Raw genomic sequence first — 23,920 nt, forward strand, 5'->3', positions numbered from 1 at the left:
AAGGACACCAGTTGCTGGGAAGAAATCTCATTGCTAAGCAGAAGTTTTAGACATGCCTCAAGGATGCACTTCAAGGCCATCCTTCAAGGCTCGTTTCAAGTTTGGCAATACACCAACAAAAATCTGTTCTAGGGTTTTTCCCAGCGCTGTGGAGCTGATTTGGGGAGATTGTGGAATTCACATGTAAATCCATGCGCTGATGAGACACAGCAGTTGGATAGTGGCCTATGCTTCACATACATAATGCCAATCCTTGGCATCTGTCTGCAAAGGCCAAGGAAAGACCCGTCCGAAATCTTGGGCAACTGTCAGTATTGATGATTCTGAACTAGAAGAGCCCATGGTCAGTCTAAGTTGGGCTGCCATATGTCTGGAATTTCCTCAAAAATAGCTCAAAAACTTCATTTTCTTCCCCTTGATTTTTCCAAAAAAGCTCAACAACTTTTGTGTCCAGATTTTCACTTTTTAAAATATGGCAACCCTCGTATAAGACAACTTTTTGTATTCCTGCCAATAACTTAAAACTGCGAGAAGCAATCTCCATCAGTGGTACAAAGGCTACTTAATGGGATGGGCAAAGTAGAAGTTAATGGAGTTGCACAATAATATATCAAAGAATAAATGCACATCTGTATCCCGGCAGGGGCAGAGAGAAGAGCAGCTGGGAAGGGGAGTTGCCGTAGAAAAGCAGATGGGAAAAAAGGTTAAACACTCGGTCCTACCCACATCATTTTTCCAGTCCAAATTGCCTCTTTTGCTGAGCTGCTTTTCATTGGAAAGAACTGCCACTGGAGATTAAATACAAGGATATTCTCATGTAACCTGTGATTTGACCCTCTGCCATCCTGCTACAAGAATGGAATCTATAGATGGACGCTACTAATCTCTGCCATCTAGTGGTCTCAGTGAATCCCCTCTATTCCTAGTTCCTCTGGTGATTGGTGTTGCATAGAGGGGAACAGAACTGCAGCCCTACTCAGAGATTTCAGTGCCTAGGATCACAAATAGGCAAGGGTTATTTTGTATGCCTCTGCCAGGCTATCGGTTACAGCTGCAACCTTGCAAACAATCTGGTATTAATAAGCACTGGGCTTATTTATGTTCTAACAGTTCAGAATCCCCACAGACACACAACTATGCAAAGGTCCCGAAGCTTTCAAAAATGTAATGCCTACCCAACTTTTCAGTGTATCACAGCTAATATTACCTATGGTAGTAAAAACAAGAGAAAGCTTCCAAACATCTCAGCACTGCATCGAAGAGCGATCACATGAACCTGAGGCTTGTCAATGTGCCTTTCTATAACGTGGCCATGGTTTAACTTTTATTTATTTAAAATGTTTCTTAACATTTTAAGATCATGTGGATGCAAGTACTTAATTATTATTATTTTTAAAATAATTTTTATTAACCAGCCAATCAAATCAAATCACATCACATCACATAAATTCCGAATTACAAAGCCGAATTTTAAATTTTGTTGAGGGGACCCATATTTGAAGATCCGAAGGGGGATTCTGATCATCTTCTTGCTACTACGTTAATGTCCAAATCAGTCCAAACAAAGTTCATAATTCTATCCAGTCTTATCTTGCTGTTTCCATATCACATCTTGTTCATATATTTTCTCTTTTTTCTTTATGATCTCTTCTGATAGTCTCCTTAAGCCGATAAACACCAATAATAATCCTGTGTGAATTTTTCCGTTCTTCCAATCCTCAAATCGAGATGGTTTCCATATATCATCGCCTTCATAGATAACATCGCTCTTTCCATCTTTAATTACAGAACTGTCGTTCTTAAGTCCCTCTGAGGAGTTTCACCCACAATATAAAAACAGCTCTATTTCTCTATTTCTCCTCCCAGACTTAAGTCCTCCGACAGAACTTCCCAATATGGCGACGGCACTTTTAACTGCGTCATTCCAAAGCCCTTATACATTCCACGCTCTTCTCAAAACATGCTTTGGTTCGAAAGTTTATCTCCACACAGCCTTAAATCCACAGCTTAAGTCCTTAAAACGACATTTTTGACTTGTGGGGGGGGGGGGGATTCTTGTTTAATCACATAAAGGAGAGAAAGGAAAGTTTTTTCCCCCTTCCCCATCAGTCCCTTTGCCATACCGAGTCTTGGCGTATCTTCTCATGATTTATACTTGTTCCTCCGACTCGTCTTGTTTTATCAGAGATCTCTTCTGTTAGCAGTCTTTACTCCCCCTCCTTCCTTGAAATATGTGCATTCGCTTCATCCAAATTGTTTCTTTTGAAGTTCTTGCAGCTAGTGGCGCGGATCAGAGATGGCATCCAGGAGCGCCGAAATCCCACAGGAGGGCATTGTGCCTAGTACCCCCATCCCCACAAATTCAGGGGTGGTATAGGGCACAGCAGGCAAGGGCCGTCCCCCCCACAATCCTGGGGGGGTAGGGAGGCTATTTACTCCCATCACAGCCTCCAAATTACCTCGTGTGTGGGTCGGAGAGATGTTATTGTCAGCCATCTTCTGATGCGCCCCTAGTGGCCCCCCGGATGCAAGTACTTAATTAAGGCTTGTGGGGTAAGGTTTGCTTTTAAGCTTGCCTGGCCTCTGCACAGCTGGCTACCAAACTCAGGTGCTTAATTCACCTAGCTCCTCCCCTCTGTCTTGATGCTTTCTTACTGATACAGTGGTACCTCTGGTTACGTACTTAATTCGTTCCAGAGGTCCATTCTTAACCTGAAACTGTTCTTAACCTGAGACACCACTTTAACTAATGGGGCCTCCCACTGCTGCCGCTGCGTGATTTCTGTTCTCATCCTGAAGCAAAGTTCTTAACCCAAGGTACTATTTCTGTTTTTTGTTTTTTTATAAGATATTTATTAAGATTTTCAAGATATTACAAAAGAAAAATAGAAAAAAGAAAAATACAAAATAAAAATAGTTAAAAACAACTCAATCTTTCCATTACTTATTTTTCATTAGCTTGTTTCCCGGACCTCCTCACGCCTCCCTTTTTTGTATTCCAGTTCGGTTTGTTGGTTCAGCAAATCCTTCCCCTCTTTGTTTATCCTAATCTTAAAATATTGTAGCGTTAAATTTTTACCTGTTAGTAATCCATTTTTCATATTCCCTTATAGTATTGCAGCTAAAAACCACTTAATTTCTATCCAACATCATTCTAACATTCATTAATTTTACAATATTTCTGTAAATAGTCTTTAAATTTCTTCCAATCTTCTTCCACCGACTCTTCTCCCTGGTCTCGGATTCTGCCAGTCATTTCCGCCAGTTCCATATAGTCAATCACCTTCATCTGCCATTCTTCCAGAGTGGGTAGATCTTGTGTCTTCCAATACTTTGCAATGTTGTGGCATACATAAAAAAAGTTCTATCCTTCTTTGGCACCAATTGGCCGACTATGCCCAGGAGAAAGGCCTCTGGTTTCTTCAAGAAGGTATATTTAAATACTTTTTTCAATTCATTATAGATCATCTCCCAGAAAGCCTTAATCCTTGGGCACGTCCACCAAAGGTGAAAGAATGTACCTTCAGTTTCTTTACATTTCCAACATTTATTATCGGGCAAATGATAGATTTTTGCAAGCTTGACTGGAGTCATGTACCACCTGTATACCATTTTCATAATATTCTCTCTTAAGGCATTGCATGCCGTAAACTTCATACCTGTGGTCCATAACTGTTCCCAGTCAGCCATCATTATATTATGTCCAACATCTTGTGCCCATTTAATCATAGCAGATTTCACCGTTTCATCCTGAGTATTCCATTTCAACAGCAAGTTATACATCTTTGACAAAATCTTAGTTTTGGGTTCTAACAGTTCTGTTTCTAATTTTGATTTTTCCACCTGGAAGCCAATTTTCTTGTCCAAATTGTATGCCTCCATTATCTGATAATAATGAAGCCAGTCTCGTACTATTTCTGGGTTAGCGGAGTCTGTAACCTGAAGAATCTGTAACCTGAAGTGTATTTAACCCGAGGTACCACTGTACTCTAAATTACTGCCTCAAATTAATATCCAGGTTAGTTGATAGAAAGACTATCATGTTTCTCTTTACTTCAAAAAAAGTGTGCATGCTTAGCCTAACAAACATTATGCAGCCCAACCAAATGACTCTGCTGCTACACAATGCCCAAGACTACAATTAGAGGTGATTTGAGGGCATGAAAGATCCTTTGGCTGCTTTATGAGTACTAAAGATAATTAAAGGTCACTTGAGTTACCCTTGGGAGCGCAGAAGTCTGACCCACTTTAAGCTTGGATAAATCTAGAATTCAGTTTTAAACTGAACTTTAATCTTAGCTAAATCCATATTACATCTACACTTGAATTCTAAATCCAACTTTAAACCCTATACACACTTAACTGGGAATATCCCATTGAACATAATGGAGCTGGTATGGGGAAAACCTCATTAAAACATAGTATTTCACACAATAAACACAGGATACAAGATTATGGCTAAAGTCATATTGTGGGTAATGTTGTGTGTACACTGCTTCCCAAATCAGCGATGGAAGTGTATTGGATGGCAAGTAAACAACAGTATGTATATGGCCTGAGTGAGACCATTGTGGTCTCCACAGGGCACCTAAGCTTAGAAGAACCAACTCTGTGATTCTTAAATAAAAAAATAATTTATTTCAATTTGGATACCCAAAATATTCAGAAGCAGCAGCACAAAAGCATGAAGAGTGAGATACAAAACAGAGGCGGGTCCAGAGATTAATGCATTGTATGGTGTAGTGGTTAAGAGCGGTAGTCTCGTAATCTGGTGAACTGGGTTCGCGTCTCCGCTCCTCCACATGCAGCTGCTGGGTGACCTTGGGCCAGTCACACTTCTCTGAAGTCTCTCAGCCCCACTCACCTCACAGATTGTTTGTTGTGGGGGAGGAAGGGAAAGGAGAATGTTAGCCGCTTTGAAACTCCTTAGGGTAGTGATAAAGCAGGATATCAAATCCAAACTCCTCTTCTTCTTGTTAATGGACAATCCTTTTAAAATGTTCATTACAGATAGTACCAAATAATATAGTGGGTGGGGAAGAGATTTTAACCTACAACATCCACTCACAGAAGTGGATGGAGAGACCGGTATAATGGAGCAGACCCGATTTATATAAAATGAGTTTTCTGTATTCTCATTTGCTTCTGTTAATTTCTCCATTGGGGCAATATCGCACATTTGCCCATACCAATATCCCACCATCCTGGTATCGTAAATATTCCTCTTTCTTTTTCTTTTTTGCAATGACAAGAGGGGCAACTCCCAACCCTCGAACTCCCCCAAAAAAGTTCTTTCTGTAGAACCTCCCCTCCCTTCTGCTCAAAAATTGCAGGAAGTACTTTTGGGGGGACCATTGCCAACCTTTGGGATATAATCAGACCCATTTCTTCCGAGAGAGAGAGAAGGCCCTGGCGTGGCCGTGCAAACGAAACCACCCGGTCCGTTTTTACACATCCCAGCACAGAGTATGAAAGGAGCGGGGAGAAAGTCTACATATGCATTTCAGAGGGAAGCTGGCCGATGGATGAACTCGGCGGTTCGACCTCGCGGCGCCCTACTCGACTAGCTCGGCGCTCTGACTTCCTCCGAGCCCCCTCCGAGCCCGGTGATTGGGCAGCAAGCTTCCGCTTCTTCCGCACAAACAGTGACGCGGCTAGCGAAGTCCCGCGCTTCGCCATCTTAGCCCGCGAGAAAAGGAGAGAGAGTGAGCGAGCGAGCGCGAGAGTGAGTGAGCGCGCGTGCGGGAGAGCGAGAGAAGGCGAAGAGCGCGGGAAGCGCACTTTCCCCTCTTGAGGAGCTGGCGAGGCGAGGAAGAGGCTGCCGGCGGCGCCATGAGCGGCGCTGACTCTACGACGGGGCCTTGCCCGAGCGGGAGCCTCCGTCCCCTGCTGGAGACCCTGGAAGACCCCGCAGCCGCGCCGGCGGCGCTCACGGACGCGCTGCTAACCCTCACCAAGTGAGTGTCCGGCGAGGGCGACGGGTCCTTCCTGCGGCCTTGCGGACAGGCGGGTCTCTCAGAGGGGAAAAGCCTGGGGGGGGGCGGCGGTGAGTCTTATCTCGCGGCCAGGCTTTAGCCCCGGTACCTGTTACCACCACATACACACCTGAGGGATGAGAGATGCTTATTGCGTAAAGAGCGGGTTTTTTATTTTTTATTAGGTAGGGCTCCGACCCTCTTCGCTCACTGGCCCACAGGAGGCGGGCATCTCTCGAGGGCGGCGGGGGGGGGGGGGTTGCCGCCTGTCTGCTTCCCTTTTCGTCAAACAAAACTTCTCAGGGGCTGCGAGGCCGTGGACGTTTAAGTGCTTTGGAACCATTTCGGTTGGACTTTTAACGACTTTCGAACGCACCTAAGCGTTTCGAAAAGGGCGCGCCGGCGATTGCGCGCCGTCAATCAGCTTGGGTGATGGGAAGGAGGGGGAAATTTGAGGGAGAGAGGGTTTCCATGTTGGAAGTTTGCCTGCTGCACTGTTACAAGGCAGAGGAGCCCCCTCCCGAAGTGGGCGTGTGATGTGGGTTTCTACCTCTCTGTTTGGAGTTGCTATGGGGAGGGGGGGGAGTACGTTTCCTTTTTCTCTGGAAGGAGTATGCGAGAGCTTCGCATAGGCACCGGTGTGTGTCAGTTGTCTAAGAATTAGATTACTGTATCTGTGTGCTTCTGTACTTAGCGGGGGTGGTTTTTCCTTTAAAAAAAATATAGATCAGGTCTTTGTGCAGTCTTGATTCTACTCATGTTTACCTGAGGTATCTAGGAAGTTGCTTTACAATGAGTTCCTCTAGCTCAGAGTTGTCTACTTGGGCTGTCTTCAACTTTTTCTGACCTGAGACCCACTTATAACCCAAACATTCATTCATTCATTTTTACTTATTTGTTTTTATTTGCAGGCCTTTGATATAAGGCCAAAGGGCAGTTTTGAACATCAGACAGAATAAACATACATATGTTTTGTAATGCATAGCTTTAGGAAAGTTTTAAATGTTTGATGTGTTATCACATTTTTAATATTCTGTTGAGAGCCGCCCAGAGTGGCTGAGGAAACCTAGCCAGATGGACGGGGTATAAATAATAATAAATATTATTATCCACACAGTACACAAAAATTTAAAACAGTTACATAGTGAGGGGGGAAGTATTTGATCCCCTTCTAAATTTGCCCTCTGAGGAAGAAATGACCAGTCCATAATTTTAATGGTAGGTTTATTGTAGCTGTGAGAGACAGAATAACAACAGGAAAACACCCAGAAACCCAGAAGACAAAAGTCAGAGATTGATGTGCATTATAATGAGTAAAATAAGTATTTTTTTTTATCAAGCTATCAACCAGCCAGATGTCAGGCTACCTGGTATCTTCACTGTATGTTACGAGCTGAGATTAGAAGTACCTGCTGTAAGGAAGAGGTCTTACTTGTAATCCCAGCTCGTTACAGTACTTGTACAAAAGACACCTGTCGACAGAAGCAATCAATCCAGCAGATTCCAAAGTAGCCACCAAGACCAAAGAGCTGTCCAAGGATGTCAGGGACAAGATTGTAGACCTGCACAAGGCTGGACTGGGCTACAAGACTGTTGCCAAGCAGCTTGGTTTGAAGGTGACAACAATTGATGCAATACAGTAATTCGCAAATAGAAGAAACACAAAATAACTGTCAACCTCCCTCAGTCTGGGGCTCCATGCAAGATCTCATCTCGTGGAGTTGCAATGATCAGGAGAACGGTGATGAAGCAGACCAGAAGTACACAGGGGGAACTTGTCAATGACCTCAGGGTAGCTGGAACCATAGTCAACATGAAAACGGTTGGTAACACACTACTCCATGAAGGACTGAGATTTTGCAGAGCCCGCAAGGTCTCCTTGCTAAAGAAAGCACATGTACAGGCCTGTCTGCAGTTTGCCAGTGCACATCTGAATGACCCAGAGGAGAACTGGGTGAAAGAGTTGTGGTCAGATGAGAGCAAAATCAAGCTCTTACTCATTATAATGCACATCAATCTCTGACTTTTGTCTTCTGGGTTTCTGGGGTTTTTCTTGTTGTTATACTGTCTCTCACAGCTACAATAAACCTACCATTAAAATTATGGACTGAACATTTCTTTGTCAGAGGGCAAACAGGCAAATTTAGCAGGGTATCAAATACTTTCCCCCCTCACTGTATAGAGGTTGGCACACTTGCTGGTGATCAATTAAGCAAGGGCATTTTGATTAGCAGCCCCTGTCTGCTACTTAGCGTCTTAATTTCTATGGAATCGGTAAGGGTGTACTTCGTTTTTCACATATGATTTCACCATCTTGGCTTTATTTCTGTTAAATGAATTACAACATGGTACACCATATGCCATGCCTTGTTCATCTGAGGTTGTATTTACACAATTTTTAGACCTAAGGAACAAATGATTGCTCCTGTGTCCTGATATTCAAAGAGGGTGCACTTTTTTCCCCATGACTGTATTAATTTCTAGGGTTTAGCTCCCCCATCTATAGTACCATCATTCTGGCAATGATCTATACTGTCTGGTAGCAGCAGTTCAGGATTTCAGGCATGGCTCTCTTCTAGCACTCCATGGGGGTGCATGTAAACATCCTCCTACCATGTTAGCTGAGAAGAAGAGGAGTTTGGATTTGATATCCCGCCTTTCACTACCCGAAGGAGTCTCAAAGCGGCTAACATTCTCCTTTCCCTTCCTCCCCCACAACAAACTGTGAGGTGAGTGGGGCTGAGAGACTTCAGAGAAGTTTGACTAGCCCAAGGTCACCCAGCAGCTGCATGTGGAGGAGTGGAGACGCGAATCCGGTGCCCTAGATTATGGTCTACCTCTCTTAACCACTACACCACACTGGCTCTATGAGTCTTAGATAAGTAGGAAGTAAAGTCTTATCTATGCAGGCGGTTGGCTATTGTGTGCCAAAGGGTGAGCATGAAGAACAGATGCACGATAGAAGTGAATTTAAATATATTGTTTTCATTTACAAAGCTTGCTTTCTGATTAGCTTTGTCAAGATTAGCATATCTTATGTGCCACTTTCAACCTCTGAGCCACCAAATCAGCATTATTTGCAGTTCTCTGCATCTTTACAGTGGCTGTAAATGCAATGGCTTGGATCATAGATTCCCTGCTAAGTTTGCAGAATTACTCCCCTTACACTCCCTTGACAATCTATTCCTGGGGGTTGGGGAATATGTGTGTGTGTGTGTGCAGGTTGCTGTTTGAGGGAGAAGTTCATAGAGTTGTAGAGATGGCTATCCACCCTCTGCTTTAAACATATGATGGAGAGTCCACCACCTTCTGAGGGTGCCTGTTCCACTGTTGAACAGCTTTTATCACCAGAAAGTTCTTCCTGATGTTGAGTTGAAATTTTCTTTCTTGGTAACTTGAAGCCAATTCCGTCACTTGCATGAACAGAGGAGCAATTTAGGATTCATGCCATTATGTGATACTTAGTAAAATGTAAAGGAACCCTAGACGGTTGGTTGTCCAGTCAAAGGTGACTATGGGGTTGCGGTGCTCATCTCGCTTTCAGGCCAAGGAAGCTGGTGTTTGTCCACAGCTAGCTTTCCTGGTTATGTGGCCAGCATGACTAAACCACTTCTGGTGCAGTGGAACACCGTGATGTAAGCCAGAGTACATGGAAACGACGTTTACCTTCTTGCCACAGCAGTACCTATTTATCTACTTGCACTGGCATGCTTTCGAACTGCTAGGCTGGCAGGAGCTGTACTTAGTAACATAGTGACGTTCACTGTGTTTAAGATCTATGCATTGGCTGCATGCAAGTTTTTGTAAGTGAGTCAATTTGCTGCTGTGATCGGCCTTTATTTGCCTCTCGTGTTCCTAAGGTTGTATTGGCATTTTTCTGAGAATGCTCTTACTACCAGACTGTGTCACCGGTGACAATACATTTCTCTGTTTTTTGAAAACAGTTGAGAAATTTGTAGATTAGATTAGTAGTTTTCAATTGGCAGAATGAAATTCTTCTTGCTCCCACGCAAGTTTGTTTCATATCATGGAGTTAATGAACATGACATTCACCACATTAATTGGTGGTTAGACTTGCTTTTCTCAGACTTACAATACTGTAATGGCATTGTGCAAAGGTTCTGTTCCAGGGGGTAGTGTATAAAAGCAAAAATTCATAGTTATAATGACCTCCTGGAACTGTCCCCATGTCTTGCCTTTCTGATTGAGTGTAAGAGCTCTCAAAGCCCTCCAGAGCCTGTGCAAGATCTTCCCAGAACCCAGTATGCAAAGTGAAGGAAAGAGGAAAGAGCTTCTTAAGCTCTCCACCTTGCTTTCTGGGCTCTGCTTTGGAGGCTCCCACAATATCTCAGATGGCCCCTTCCAACAGTTGCTCACATGCCTTTTATTTTTGGGGGTCAAGCACATAAAGCTGTGATTGCATAAGTGAAATCCATGTAAGTTGTATCCCTACTCTATTTTGTTAATCAAGTCTTCAAACACCGTGTGTTTTAAACATTTTATTTTTGTTTTTAAATATTTGATTATGTACATTCAATAGTGAAATGAGTAGAATTTGTTGTATTACACTGTAACTTTCATTTCCTTACTTTTCTAATGCTTTTTAAAGAACTGAAGAAGCCTTCCCTGGGTTCTGTTTCTTTGGGTGGTGCTGGAGTGTGGAGGGATGCTGGAAAAAGCATTGCAGTGGCTATTAATATGGGGAGGTAGGGAAAAGCACAAATTGCTCTGTCAGTTATGGTGCTGCAGTATTACTGAGCCAAAATTTAACAGTAATAGCCAACTCTCTTGACATTGTTTTGTTTTCAATAGTCTCTTTACTTGCCAAGCATAGTTTACTCTGTGCAACAGCCTGTTGCTTTTGAAAATGATATATACAGAAGATGTGCCTTTAGCTTTTTAATTTAGGTAATTGCCAAAATGTGCTTTTTTGTCTATGTTGGGCTGTGTAACAGAAAACCTGTTGTGTTTTTCTACATTTAAGTCGCCTGACTGGTGAAGAGGGAAAAGAATTTGCATCTGAAGTTGGGAAACTCTTCCCTCAGCTCTACAAGATATTTAAGGTGTGTATTTAAAATTGTATGGTTTTTAGTAAATCCTCTTTTTAATAAGTATCCCATTCCATGTATAAAGGCTACTGAGCCTTTCCCTTTCTGCTATTAACATTCTCCCCCCCACTCCAACCTGGTAGTTGCTACTCCCCAGTGGTAATGACTACTACTTTTCCTTACCATACTAGGTTTGTCATCGACATTTCTTTTTACACTTCGTGTGTAATAAACTTGGTAGGACTAGCAGTTGACAGAAGTAGCATGTGGGCAACCCTGGCAAAACCTCCAGAGCAGCAGCAGGTGGTGGTGAGGTTTGTCGGCTGACAGGCCTGCACAACCCTTGTCCATGGCTGAAACTAAATGTCAAAGCTGAATTCAGCTGGTCTTGTTTTTCTTCTATTTAAGCAAAGCTAAGAGATCCATCCTGGTAAACTGTTGGCGATTTTGTTCATAGGCCCTTGTCAGAAGTAGACCTCTATCGTTTAGTGGGAGTTCCTCAGCAGCTCACCAGCCATGTTAGAAATGGCTTCTGAAACTATATATCCATGTGTTTTTGAGAGAGAAGGAAAGAGGCAAGGAGCAGCTTTTATGTGGCGTTATGGAATGCTAAGATTTGGAGATCCTGTATGTTAAGATCAGCTTTGGGAGCTGCTGTTCACATGGATCAGGTTAGGTTGGTGGCACAAGAAATAGGGCCCTTCATGGTAGAAGGGAAACTGTTGGAGTCTAATGTAGCTGGACTCTGGTGCTCAGAATGGAGAAGCAGTTAGCCAGTAAACTAGCTTTTGTATCTGAGGGTGTAGCATATGCTATATTTTTTAAAGCAACCAAAAATAGTAGCTGTTTTGCTTTTTATTGACACAATTTAAAAATTCTGAACCATTGCAGTTATTTGTCAATAAGTGTTGTCGACATGAGTTAAAACTTTATTCCTTCTTTTTGTAGACATATATTCCTACTGAAAATTCAGAATTGAGCAGTGCAGCCTTGCAAGCCTTAGGATTCTGTGTGTTTAACTCAAAGACTGCTGCTTTGCTATGTGGTAAACAATTTTTTATTCTTTTTCAAAAATTAATAAATAATCCAAATCTGCTTTTTACAGATGTACTGCCAGCAGTATCGTAAATATCAATAGAATAAAATAGATGTGGTATTGTACTGTACGTAATACTATTCATATCATGTTATTTAGCTCTCTGGCCTGGTGTTACAATGTGACTGAATTGCTACAAGTTTCAATGACTGTAACTCTGGCCCAGTTTTTTGCGACCTGAGTCTGGCAAGAAGACACAGCTTCTGGTTTCAGCATCAGTGCCCTGTTCTGGGTCTGCAAATATTAGAATCTGTTACCCCTTTTATATCATCGTCATGTGTGTCTTTCCTATTTCAGAACACAAAAGCAGCAGTGCCTTAGAATGAGTGAGGACTGCATTAGTTCCTTCCCTACTGAGTTTGTGATACTAGGCATTAACAGCGATTCATGACCATTGTATCATTTTCAAGCTTCCCCATGTTTTACCACACTGAAAAATGCCATTTACCTTTTTCTACAGAATCAGAAATACAGGAGTTGCTGTCAATAGTGAACAGTGTTGCTATAAAGGCTGTGGACAAAAACACTCGCACTAGAGCACTTTGGGTGATCTCTAAGCAGTCCTTTCCTTCTGATACTGTTGGAAAGCTGGTGAGTGTTCTCTGTCCCATCTCCTACAAATAACAGTTTGTTAAACTAACATGTTCAGTCACCCACATCTCATTTGTGTTTCAGGTACCCAGTATTATTGGTATGTTAGAAACAGTGCTGAATAAAGGAGACTTGCAGTCCATGGTGGTTGAATATGAAGCATTAAATGTTATTATACGGTATGTATCAGGTGTTAAATTGTTGAGCAAGTGTGTTAGAAGTGAGGAAGAAAAAACACTTCAGTAACATCTTGGTCAGATAAAAAATCAGGGTACATGCTTAGAAAACAGCTTGCACTCTGGGTGGTTATTTCTCAAGTCACGAGGGCTATTAAGTCATTGTTTTAGATGGTGAATACCATTTGCTGTTGTTGCAGTATTGTAAATGTTGGTATTTCTCTCTTGTATGGTTTGCTCTCTGCTGCATCTGCTTCCCAACTTTCTAGGAAACCCTAGAATTAGCTCAGTTGGTTAGAGCGTACCACTGCTAATGCCAGGTTTGCAGGCTCAATCACCATACAGGCCACCTGCATATTCCTGCATGTGAAATGGGGGTGCACCTTAGAGTGCACCAATGACAGTGCACTACAGGGAAGATTTGTAGTGGTGGCCAGACTGTCTTTTCTTACTGTTACTGATCTTCTCCTTGAGAAGCCTTTTGAGACACTCTCCAGTTACTCAGAACACAGTGTGATAGACACTGGTGAAGAAGACCAGTCACTGTTAACTACACAATATTTCTTACAAACCTTGGTCATGCTGACAAATATATCTGAACTTAGGCTCATAGAACAGGCTCCATCCCACATGGAAGAACAGGCTGTAAAGTGGGCGAAGCTGATTATCCCTTTGGTTGTCCACTCTGCTCATAAAGTGCAGTTAAGAGGTGCCACTGCATTGGAGATGGGAGTGCCACTTTTACTTCAGAAGCAGCAGGAGGTGGCAGCAGTCACTGAAGAACTTATGACTACGGTAATGAAGGCCAACATCTTATTTTTTTAAAGGATGGGTTTTATGTTTTTTTAGAATTCCACATATGTGCTTAAGGGCCTTGCCCACTCTAATGATCACTTCATATGACTCCCTACTCCTAGTTTTGCATATATACTTGCAATTATATTTTATGATGTCATAATTGCATATGAAATATTACTATCTTCAGGGCATGAAGGTGATAGCCCTCTCCCTCATCACTCCCACGCCCTCCAGCAAGTATTCAGTGTCATTGCACCTCTGAAGATTGGCTGTTTTGGTTAATAGCTGTCAGTAGACCTACCTTCCACTTTATTTTCAATCCCTTTTCTATTACTCCCTAGCACAGAATTTGCTCTTTCACTGCTGGTGCACACACAGTTGACATTTTTATAGCCACCACAACCCCAAAATCTCTTCCATAGTTAGTCACTGCCGCATCAAGTGGGGTCGGTGGGTGGGTGGGTGAGTGAGAGAGAGAGAGAGAGGGAAAAAAGATGGAGGGGGGAATCATACAAACTAATTTAGTGTTGGGTTATTTTTATAAATGTTGTTGTTTGTACTCTTGCAGAAAATAATCCCAGAACTCCAAAAACTATTCGCATCAAAAAATGAAACATATGTTTTGAAACTTTGGCCTCTGTTTGTTAAGCTGCTTGGCAAAGTAAGTTGGACATTGATTTCTCTTGTTTCAGCTACTGTAGGTGCTGATGATATGGATACACTAACTGCATAAAACAATATTTTACTCTTCCAGGCGCTTCATCGTAGCGGAAGCTTTATCAATTCATTGCTGCAATTAGAAGAACTAGGATTTCGTAGTGGGTCACCAGTGGTAAAGAAAATAGCTTTCATTGCATGGAAGAGTCTGATTGATAACTTTGCTCTAAATCCAGGTAGACTAAAATACTAAGCAATTTTGACTTATTTCATTAGCATGCTGAAGTAGAAAAAAGAAAATAATTGTGCACCCTCATGTGATCTACTTCCTGTTTGGGAGCAAGTTCTGTTGATTGCAGTTGAATTAATTCTAATGGGGTGCTTGAGATCTCTGTTTCAACTTAGTAGCAACTTGTGTGTGCAAGTGAAAACAGTGGGGGAGTTGTTAAATGCTGCACTCGGGGCACCCATCATGTCAATAGTTAGTCTCTATGCATGTGAGAGTGAGGTCTGGCCCTTTTGAATATGCTGTACATATCTTGCTGCATCAATAACAAACACAGCCAGCAGTTTGCCACCAACAGGTAGACTTTTGCTTTTTTTGGTGAAAAGGGACCAAAGGTTACCTTCACATGCATAAAAAAAGCAGGAGTTAGAATCATGGAATTGTAGAGTTGGAAGGGACCATGAGTGTCATCTAGCCCAACCCCCTGTAATGCAGGGATCTTTTACCCAAGGTGGGGCTGAAACCTACGACCCCAAGATTAAGAGTCTTATGCTCTACCAGCCCAGCTGAATTAAGTTGCTACACAAATACATGTGAAATTCTTAGGAATGTTAAGTACTTCATTCGTTCCGGAAGTCCGTTCTTAACCTGAAACTGTTCTTAACCTGAAGCACCTCTTTAGCTAATGGGGCCTCCTGCTGCTTCCGCGCCGCCGGAGCATGATTTCTGTTCTCATCCTGAAGCAAAGTTCTTAACCCAAGGTACTATTTCTGGGTTAGCAGAGTCTGTAACCTGAAGCGTATGTAACCTGAGGTACCACTGTATTAGGGAAAGATCTGAAAGGGAGATTCCTGCTGTCTTTCCCATGAGCTGGAGCCCTGTGTTATAGAATTATTATACAGTGGAACCTCGTGTTACGTACCGTCTTCCTTACGAGTGCCTCGAGTTACGAGCTCCACTGACCTGGAAGTAGATGCCCCTAGTTGCGAACGTTGTCCTGGGATGCAAGTGGAAGTTGAGCGCTGGCGGTGCGGCAGCAGTGGGAGGCGCCATTAGCAAAAGCACGCCTCATGTTAAGAATGGTTTTGGGTTACAAATGGACCTCTGGAACGAATTAAGGTCGTAACTGGAGGTACCACTGTATAGTTTAAAAGTGTGCTGGCAAATATCTACTCATCTGCATTTTTAATGAAGGGATCCAGAAATGACTATAAGTTAAAAAAAATTTTTTTTTAAAAACCCCATCAAATACTTCCAAAGATTTTGGATACTTTGGAAAAGGTGAGTAGGTTCAGACCTCTGTATTGCATCTCTGATTTCACAAATAAGTAAACAAGTAATAATCAAGTTGTTGTGGTCTTGAAAAAAAAGTTCACCTGAAGTTGAAGCCACAATTCCTCTTTTGAGTTTGAAAACTGATTTTAACTTTAAATCACATGTAACAAAACTAAGTTTCGTTTTCTTCCCCCAAGAAATCTTGTGCAGTGCAAAAAGGCTGAAATTGCTAATGCAACCACTGAGTTCCATTCACGTGAGAACAGAAGCTCTGGCACTGACAAAGCTAGAGGTCTGGTGGTATTTACTGATGAGGTTGGGACCTCATCTCCCAGCCCACTTTGAACAGGTAATCTCATCTTTTATATTAGCGCTAATATTAACACTAGTTAAAGCAGGTTTCCCTAAAGGTTCTTAGCTTTGTTTTCTCTTATTTGACTTGTGCATTAACTTCATTGGGTCTAGTCTGATTAGGACTAGTATTGAATACCACCCTTACCTTCATAATGGAGAATTTATAGTTATGATATGTTGAGTAGTTGTTAGGAACAGATAAGACCTAAGAGACCAAAGTTCAGCTCTCAATTCAGTCATGAAGTTCACAGGATGATCTTGGGCCAGTTACTGTTTCTCAGCCTAACCTTCCTCACAGGGTGGTTGTGAGGCTAAAACAGAAAGAAGTATGGCCATGTAAACCTTCAACTACTTGGAGAAAAGGTGGGATATAAATGTAATAAATATGTGATTAAAGCTGATCTGCAGAAACCATTAAACCAGAGTACTTGGATTTATGCTGATTTTAGTTCAATTGAGCTGGCTGAACTAGTTTGTGGATGGCATTTAATATTAGTGCCCAAATGCATCACTGTTGCCTCTTACTGTCGAAACTATGGAGCCTTAAGCACACTTACTACGATCATGGAACTACAAGTACAGCTGAAGTCTATTAAAACCTTCTTTTCATTCATGTGCAGAGGCTGGCAATACTGGATTTTACCTACATTATCCTAGTGCTAGATAAAGACTTAGTAGATTCCTACATGTAAGTCTGTTGTTTGTTCAGGCAGTTTAGCCCCAACCTGTTAAGTTGCTTCTGTTTGTGCCTCATGCTATTTTTTTCCCTTTTAGGTTTGTGTGCCATTGATTCAGAGCACTCTAAGCTTAGATTCCGTTCTACAAGGAAATTCATCACGGTTAGCTATTAACCAGAGTTTACTAACACAGGGTTCTGCACACAAATCAGGTAGGAGGGAAATCTCTTTCTGACTATGATTCAGATGCAACAAATCTGAAATCTAAAAATTCAAATACTGTGTTTAATATCATGGGGTTACATATGCATGGAGTTATCCTTAGCACCACCTACCCTGTTGTAATGGATATATTTCAGTTTGTACAGCCTCATATGGAAAGGTTCTTCAGTATGTGTACTTAATAATTTGTCTTTTTTGCACATTTGTTGCATCTGGATCATATCTCCAGTGTATTAAACTATAAGATTCTGTGGCTACAGTCTTTAAGAGCTCTTGCAATTACTTCTCTAAAACAAATGTTCAGACTACATGTAAAGCTTTGAGATTAGCAGCATAGTCTGAGCCTCTTTTTGAAATAGAAGCCATGGTTAAGTCTTTTGATCTCCCCTCCCCCAAAAACCATTTGTTTATATATCATTTTTGTGTTTTTTCGTGTATATAAAAGTTTCTGTGGTTCAAGTAATGTACTACTGGTTTTATTTAGGTGCTTTCCCCAATGGAACCCCTGCAAATCAAAGGATGAGCCTGAGTTCTAGTACAGGAGTTACAGCCATTCCATCAATTCAACTTCTAGGAATCGAAATGCTACTTCACTTTTTCATGGGACCAGAAGTTTTGACGTTTTCCAAAGAAAACAACATTGCACTTAGTTTAGGTAATGTTATACATTTTTTGGAAAGTTCAAGCAACTTATAATACTACAACACAAGTCTATGCTGCTCTGACAATTGATAAGAATGATAGAACTTGTGCTTTCTCTTCCCACTTAGAACCTCTTCAGCACTCAGTAATCACCAGTCCTTCGTTCTTCTGTAAGCATGCCAGCACATTCATAAATGCAGTTCAGGATGGCTTCATTGCAGTTGGAAAAGATGCTTCTGGTAAGATTATTTCCCCCCCTAAAAATATTGCTTCGTGCTATGCAAGTTGATAGAAAGGATTCTTCTAAATGGGCAGTAGTCAAAACTTGATTTATCTAGCTCTTCATTGGGTTATTATTTTGCCCTTAATTCATTCTCTGTCTTGCAGATACTAGTCTAAGTGCTATATGGAAGGCAATGATTCGTTTTGTGAAAGGGGCAATTGAATCAGGTAAGTGAATATATTAATGTTCTGGTGTACACTATAATAAAAGCTTATGAGGATTATTGGAAAGTAAGAGTGTGGACAAGTAAGTGCGCCATCCAGGTAAAAGTATTCTAGGGATGAAGAACCTGGCTCTAACACTCAGTGTCCAGGAACTGGTGCTAACTTAAACTGAGTAACAAATGATAGAGTTGAAAAACAAATATGTTTTTCAGTTCTGCTTACAGCTGTGTCTAAACAAATTGGTAGAACATTTAACATGAACAAAGTGAATTCCAGGCCACTATTTCTAAACAGCAATAATTTACCTGAAAGCAGAACTCAGTTTAAAACTTACAGCAAGAGCATTAATGCAGCTCTGTCCTTTAAGGTGGGCAATGCTGCAGGTTTTGCAAGACCAAATTGTATTCAAGGCCTAATTTTGCTTCGCTTGTTTTTAGGGAGCAAGAGAGAACGGCAAAGCTCAGACGTACTCACTATGTTACTTCAGGCCTTAAAAAACATTGTTGTGTCAAATGAACTATCTGTGTTAAAGTCAATGGTAAGTTGTTTATTATAGTCTATAAGTGTTTATATAGCTATTAAATTATGATAAGAGGCGGCATATCTACAGATTATGATCTCTGAACTGGTCCCATTGGACATTGTTTGGGTCAGCATTTGCTCTGGTGGGTGGCGCTTGCTCCCAATGCTGATACTCATTAAGCTAATGTGCTATGCAGCACTTGCTGCTTAGTTGGCACAGGATTTTCAAGCTAAGTATTGTTGGAATTGGTCTTTCCAGTCTTGTAGATCACTGCTTGTTAATCCTTGAATTCCTCTTTGTACCCCATAACCTCATGAAACAAGATGAATGTTTTTTTCTCACGTTTACAGATAAGGTTTAGTATTCATGCTACGTAACTATTTTAGATGAATAGCTATGTTTCGTTTCCTCCTTTAGTCCCTGATAGAAATCACAATCAAAGAACTGCCTCCAAAAGTACTAGGATCCCCAGCCTATCAGGTTGCTGACATGGATCTTCTGAATGTAAGTGGGCTTTGTGTGTGTGTGTGTGTGTGTGTGTGTGTGTGTGTGTGTGTAAAGCTTATCCTACCCATCATGTCACTTGTACAATATATAATAGGCAGATGACCTTTGTTCTCTTGACAAAGCATAACTAGTAAGACGCGTGTATGCTTTAGCTAGAAATGTTTCTGAGTATTTATGTATACTACAGCATAGTATATAAGGAGCCTGACTCCTTTTCTTTGAGTAGTGACCATACCAGAAAATATTGGCAGGAGTCGCATGGAGGGCTCCCTGTTTAAAACATTAACTATTTTAGCCTAAGATCGCCAAGGTTCTATTAATAAGAAAAGCTGGAAAGAGAGATATTGACATTTCTAGGGCGCAACAAAATACAATATGCCTTGAATATAAAAAAGGTAAAGGTACCCCTGACTGTTAGGTCCAGTCGCGGATGACTGTGGGGTTGCGCACTCATCTTGCTTTATTGGCCGAGGGAGCCAGCGTACAGCTTCCGGTTCAAGTGGCCAGCATGACTAAGCCGCTTCGGGTGGACCAGAGCAGCGCACAGAAACGCCGTTTACTTTCCTGCCGGAGCGGTACCTATTTATCTACTTGCACTTTGACGTGCTTTCGAACTGTTAGGTGGGCAGGGACCGAGCAACGGGAGCTCACCCCGTGGCAGGGATTCGAACCACCGACCTTCTGATTGGCAAGCCCTAGTCTCTGTGTCCGCGTCCCTTGAATATACCAGTTTCTTAATCATAAGCTGAATGTGTATCTGATTGTAGCATCAAGTGTAGCATTTCTGAGATCAGAGATCATAAATAGATTGTTATAGCTGATTAATAGGCATTTAAGGGCTTCAGGTTTTTCCCACTAGCTCTCTTTCTTTGAAAAAATTCTTTCTAAAAGTCTTATATAAGGTGTGACCGGAAAGTTTGGTGAATGGTCACAGAAATTGGACAGCGAGAAATATTCAAACATAAATGCCTTGCAGGCCTTCAAAGTAGGCCCCCTCTGATACAACGCACCGTTGACAACGTTTGTAGAACTGTTGGAAACTTCTGGAGTAGTCCACTTTTCGTACTGCTTTCAGTTCCCTCGTCATAGCAGCTTGGATGTGTGAAATGTTGGAAAATCTGTGCGCTTTCAGTCAGATTTCAGTTTTGGAAAAAGAAATCCGGTGGGGCCAGATCTGGAGAATATGGAGGGTGGGACAACTCAGTAACATCAGTAATGATTTCACGCAGAATATGCAATTCTTCCACCATCATTCAGATGGACGAACGCTGATTCCACATCAATAATTCACAAACTCTCTTGACATTTGCTCCTGTTCTGCTCGTTGATGGTCTGCCAGACAGGGTCATCTTCGATGGTTTGCTGCCCTTCACAGAACTGCTTAAACAACTCATACACTGTCTTTCAAGTTACAGCTTCATCTCCATAAACAATTGTGAGCATTTTGTGGGTTTCCGATGCTGATTGTATGTTCAAATATTTCTCGCTGTCTGATTTCTGTGACCATTAGCCGAACTTTCCAGTCACACTTTGTAATTGCATATGAGCATAATGAACACAGATCATATCTTGGGATTGAATCATTTAGCAATGATCTGTTCCTTGAAACTGAAACATAATTGTTGACCCCTATAGCTTAATCCAGCGAACAGGTGTTGTTGATGCTTACACGGGATATAATACGTAAGACAGAATAGAGCCATATGTTTGTGAAATATTGCCAAACATAGCAGACTTGTTGACTTAAGTACTGTGGCTTTTTTCCTTGCCAGGGGACTCCAGCATTGTTTTTAATTCAGCTTTCTTTCCATGAAGATCTGTTGAAATGCTATGTTCAAGATGAAAGGTAGGTACTAAGAGCAAAGCTTTTCTATACCCTGGTATTTATATATCCTAATATCTGAATTCATTTGGGCTGATCTGATTACCATAATTTTCTGCTTTAAAATGTAACTGATATTTTTCTTTTCCTCCTCAATCTATAAGTCAAAGTTATTACAACTTTGTTGAATGATGTAGTTGCTAAATAATTTGAAGTTGCTGAGTGTTTCTTCTGTTTTCTTTTAAATCAGGTTTTTCTTGAACTATGAATCACTTGTAGGATGTGTTTTGTCTGGCCCTACATCTCCTCTGACTTTTACTGAGTCTGTATTCACAATTGTCAACCAAAGCTCAAAGTATCTGGAAAATAAGGAACATCTCTGGAGAATGTGGAGTATTATAGTTAACCCCTTAACTGAGTGGATTAACCAGGTACAGTGTGTTGGTTCTGCCTAAATGACTATACATGGAAATACCAAAGAATGTACATTGCTGGAATTGCATTTTAAAAGTATAGTGTCTGTAAAATGATCTCGGATCCAGTCAGGCACAAAAAGCCAGAATTCCCATGTGTCTTAATGATGATGCATGTCTAGAGTAAAAGTGAAAAATATTTTAGAAAAACAAAGCTAAGGATAACCAGGTTTCTTTGAGTGTATAAAGTTCAGTTGTTGTTTTTTCCCTTTAGACAAATGAAGTAAATCAAGGTGATGCTTTGGAACATAATTTCAGTGCACTTTACAGTGCATTGTTGCTCCCTGTGAATACCATATTCCCGTGTTCTGAATTTCCACAGGTAAGAAACTAATTGGATTTTTTTTAAAAAAAGAAAGAAGTGTGTGTAGCACTAATCTTAGATCAGAAAGTACTGTGATCTCTGCTTCTTTTCTTTCATTACAGCCTACAATGAAAACATTGCTCCGTTCCTGGTCAGAGCTCTATAGAGCATTTGCCCGTTGTGCTTTGCTGGTAGCAACAGCAGAAGATAATCTATGCTGTGAAGAACTCTGTGCTAAAATAATATCTGGATTAGAAGATGAAGCAGATATTGTAAGTACAGTGATCTGTGCAGGAGGCATGTTCGCAACCCGCAGCGCTGCGTCTGCACACGCTCGGGTTGCGAATTGGCGCTTCTGCGCATGCACGATTTAGTGGTTCTGCACATGCGCGAGCGCCAAAATCCAGAAGTAAACTGTTCCGGTACTTCGGGTTCGGCGCAGTGCACAACCCGAAGCATCTGTAACCCGAGGTATGACTGTATAGGCTGCTGTTAATACAAAATGTGGTTGGTGTTTATGTAAAATCCTATCCCTTGTCTTTCTTTCTATACTGATGTGGTAAATATATTTCTTTTCTTTCAGAATCAGTCCATGTTGGATGGCCTCACTCAAATCACGTCAGTTATGGTTGACTGCATAAATTTTGCACCTTATGGCACTAAATACCAACCATCAAATAGATGTAAGGATAATAAGTGGAATCTGCAACTAAATGTTGCATTGGGGAGGGGTTCATTCCATTCCATTCCTTCTCCTGATTTTCTGATACTTCCTCTCTCTTCCCTCACCTCCACACCTGGTCAGTCAGTTTTTCTTGCCCAGTGAGCCTGCTCAGTCCTCATTTGAGTGTTTCAGGATTTCCCCCCCTCAATGTTTTTTTTCTAAAGTTTTTTTTTTTGGTGCTTCTGCATCATGGGGGTTTCCTTATTCCTGTTACCTTCTTCTTGTGCTTGAGTGTTGTTTTCTTAGGCTATGTAAGAATCGGCATTCATAATACTGATTTCAAATGTATCCAGGCTTCCTGTATTATGAAACAGGGAGCTGCTGAGTTGCTGTACATGTTTGGTCAGTTTACTGTTTTGACAGTTGAATTGATTGTGTTGATTAAGAGCTGTTCTCAGACTTCTAGTAACAAGCTTCTTAAAGTTGTATAGACACGTGTTGTTTGGCAGTTTGACATAAATTCTGAAGCCTCTACTGAAGTCAGCAGTGCAGTGAACTACTTTTAAAGTTAGTCTGGATTAAGTTCTTCAGCTGTGCTATTAAATACTTTAAGTAAAATGCTTGTTATGATGGGAGGCAGGGTACGTGTGGAGTGGGGGGTCTTGAAACTTGCAAGGAGTCCCTGGGGTGTATGTGTGTGCACCATTCACTTACATGGGAGAATAGGCTTTATTGCTGTATTGCCCTCCTCTTTTGGAAGGGCTGTTGCACATGGTTAAGAGGTGAGCAGGCCATTAGGATCACATGTACGTTTCCCTCCTCTGAAGATTCCTTCATCCTATCCCATTGCCCTTAATCATCTGCTGTGATGTTAATTACAGCTACTTCATGTTCTAGAATTTAAAATATGGGAACAGAAAAGGGAAGGGAGTACACGATCTCCATATGAACTCTTAACCCTGTACAAGGAATATAGCTGTAGTATTGAATAACACTCTCAATATTCAGCATGTTCCAAGGGAAAGGGAAAGGAGGAATGGTATTTATAAATAGATGCAGGTGTGATGGTCCTTGCTATTTAAACCTTAACTTTAATATAAACTAGCTTATTTGCTAAAATAAATGTTGCCAACTTAACATACTGATCCTTAGCCCCACAGATGCCTGCAGACTGGTCCAAAAAGAAAAAAGATCCCCTTGGCAAGCTGTCGTCCTTAATTAAACTTTTGGTGATACTAGTAAACTCACTTCAGATGATTGTGTCCAAGGAATCCAGCCCTGAAAGAAAGACCTCTATCAGTACTTCCGTTATTGGTGCTCTTCAAAATATCATTGGCCGCATCTCCCTACCTTCAGTCATCAGACCTCTGTTCAGAACTATTGCGAAACCGTTATCAGCATTTTATGAAAAAATAAAGTGAGTGCTCTGCTATATAGCTATGC

General features: G+C 41.4%; 2 protein-coding genes across 5 annotated transcripts in view; one reads left to right on the forward strand and one right to left on the reverse strand.

The window, feature by feature from the left end:
* Positions 1-23,920, reverse strand: part of NMI (N-myc and STAT interactor) — a 135,070-nt gene that overhangs the window by 79,832 nt on the left and 31,318 nt on the right. The window lies entirely within an intron of this gene.
* Positions 5,706-23,920, forward strand: part of RIF1 (replication timing regulatory factor 1) — a 34,062-nt gene continuing 15,847 nt past the window's right edge. For 2 of the 3 annotated variants that reach the window (XM_081004846.1, XM_081004848.1), the window contains exons 1-21: positions 5,707-5,957; positions 10,960-11,038; positions 11,972-12,068; positions 12,580-12,710; positions 12,795-12,889; positions 13,492-13,681; positions 14,253-14,345; positions 14,439-14,577; positions 16,040-16,191; positions 16,971-17,085; positions 17,580-17,750; positions 17,866-17,976; positions 18,125-18,187; positions 18,622-18,722; positions 19,125-19,211; positions 20,987-21,060; positions 21,287-21,467; positions 21,724-21,831; positions 21,936-22,085; positions 22,397-22,496; positions 23,630-23,894. In XM_081004846.1, the coding sequence (XP_080860972.1) occupies positions 5,833-5,957; positions 10,960-11,038; positions 11,972-12,068; positions 12,580-12,710; positions 12,795-12,889; positions 13,492-13,681; positions 14,253-14,345; positions 14,439-14,577; positions 16,040-16,191; positions 16,971-17,085; positions 17,580-17,750; positions 17,866-17,976; positions 18,125-18,187; positions 18,622-18,722; positions 19,125-19,211; positions 20,987-21,060; positions 21,287-21,467; positions 21,724-21,831; positions 21,936-22,085; positions 22,397-22,496; positions 23,630-23,894 (2,627 nt within the window). In that variant the 5' untranslated portion in view covers positions 5,707-5,832. Of the gene's footprint in view, positions 5,958-10,959; positions 11,039-11,971; positions 12,069-12,579; positions 12,711-12,794; positions 12,890-13,491; positions 13,682-14,252; positions 14,346-14,438; positions 14,578-16,039; positions 16,192-16,970; positions 17,086-17,579; positions 17,751-17,865; positions 17,977-18,124; positions 18,188-18,621; positions 18,723-19,124; positions 19,212-20,986; positions 21,061-21,286; positions 21,468-21,723; positions 21,832-21,935; positions 22,086-22,396; positions 22,497-23,629; positions 23,895-23,920 lie in introns of all 3 variants that reach the window. The other variant, XM_081004847.1, reaches the window with a different exon arrangement.

Source organism: Podarcis pityusensis (genome assembly GCF_964106645.2).
Source record: "Podarcis pityusensis genome assembly, chromosome: 1".
Taxonomy (NCBI): domain Eukaryota; kingdom Metazoa; phylum Chordata; class Lepidosauria; order Squamata; family Lacertidae; genus Podarcis; species Podarcis pityusensis.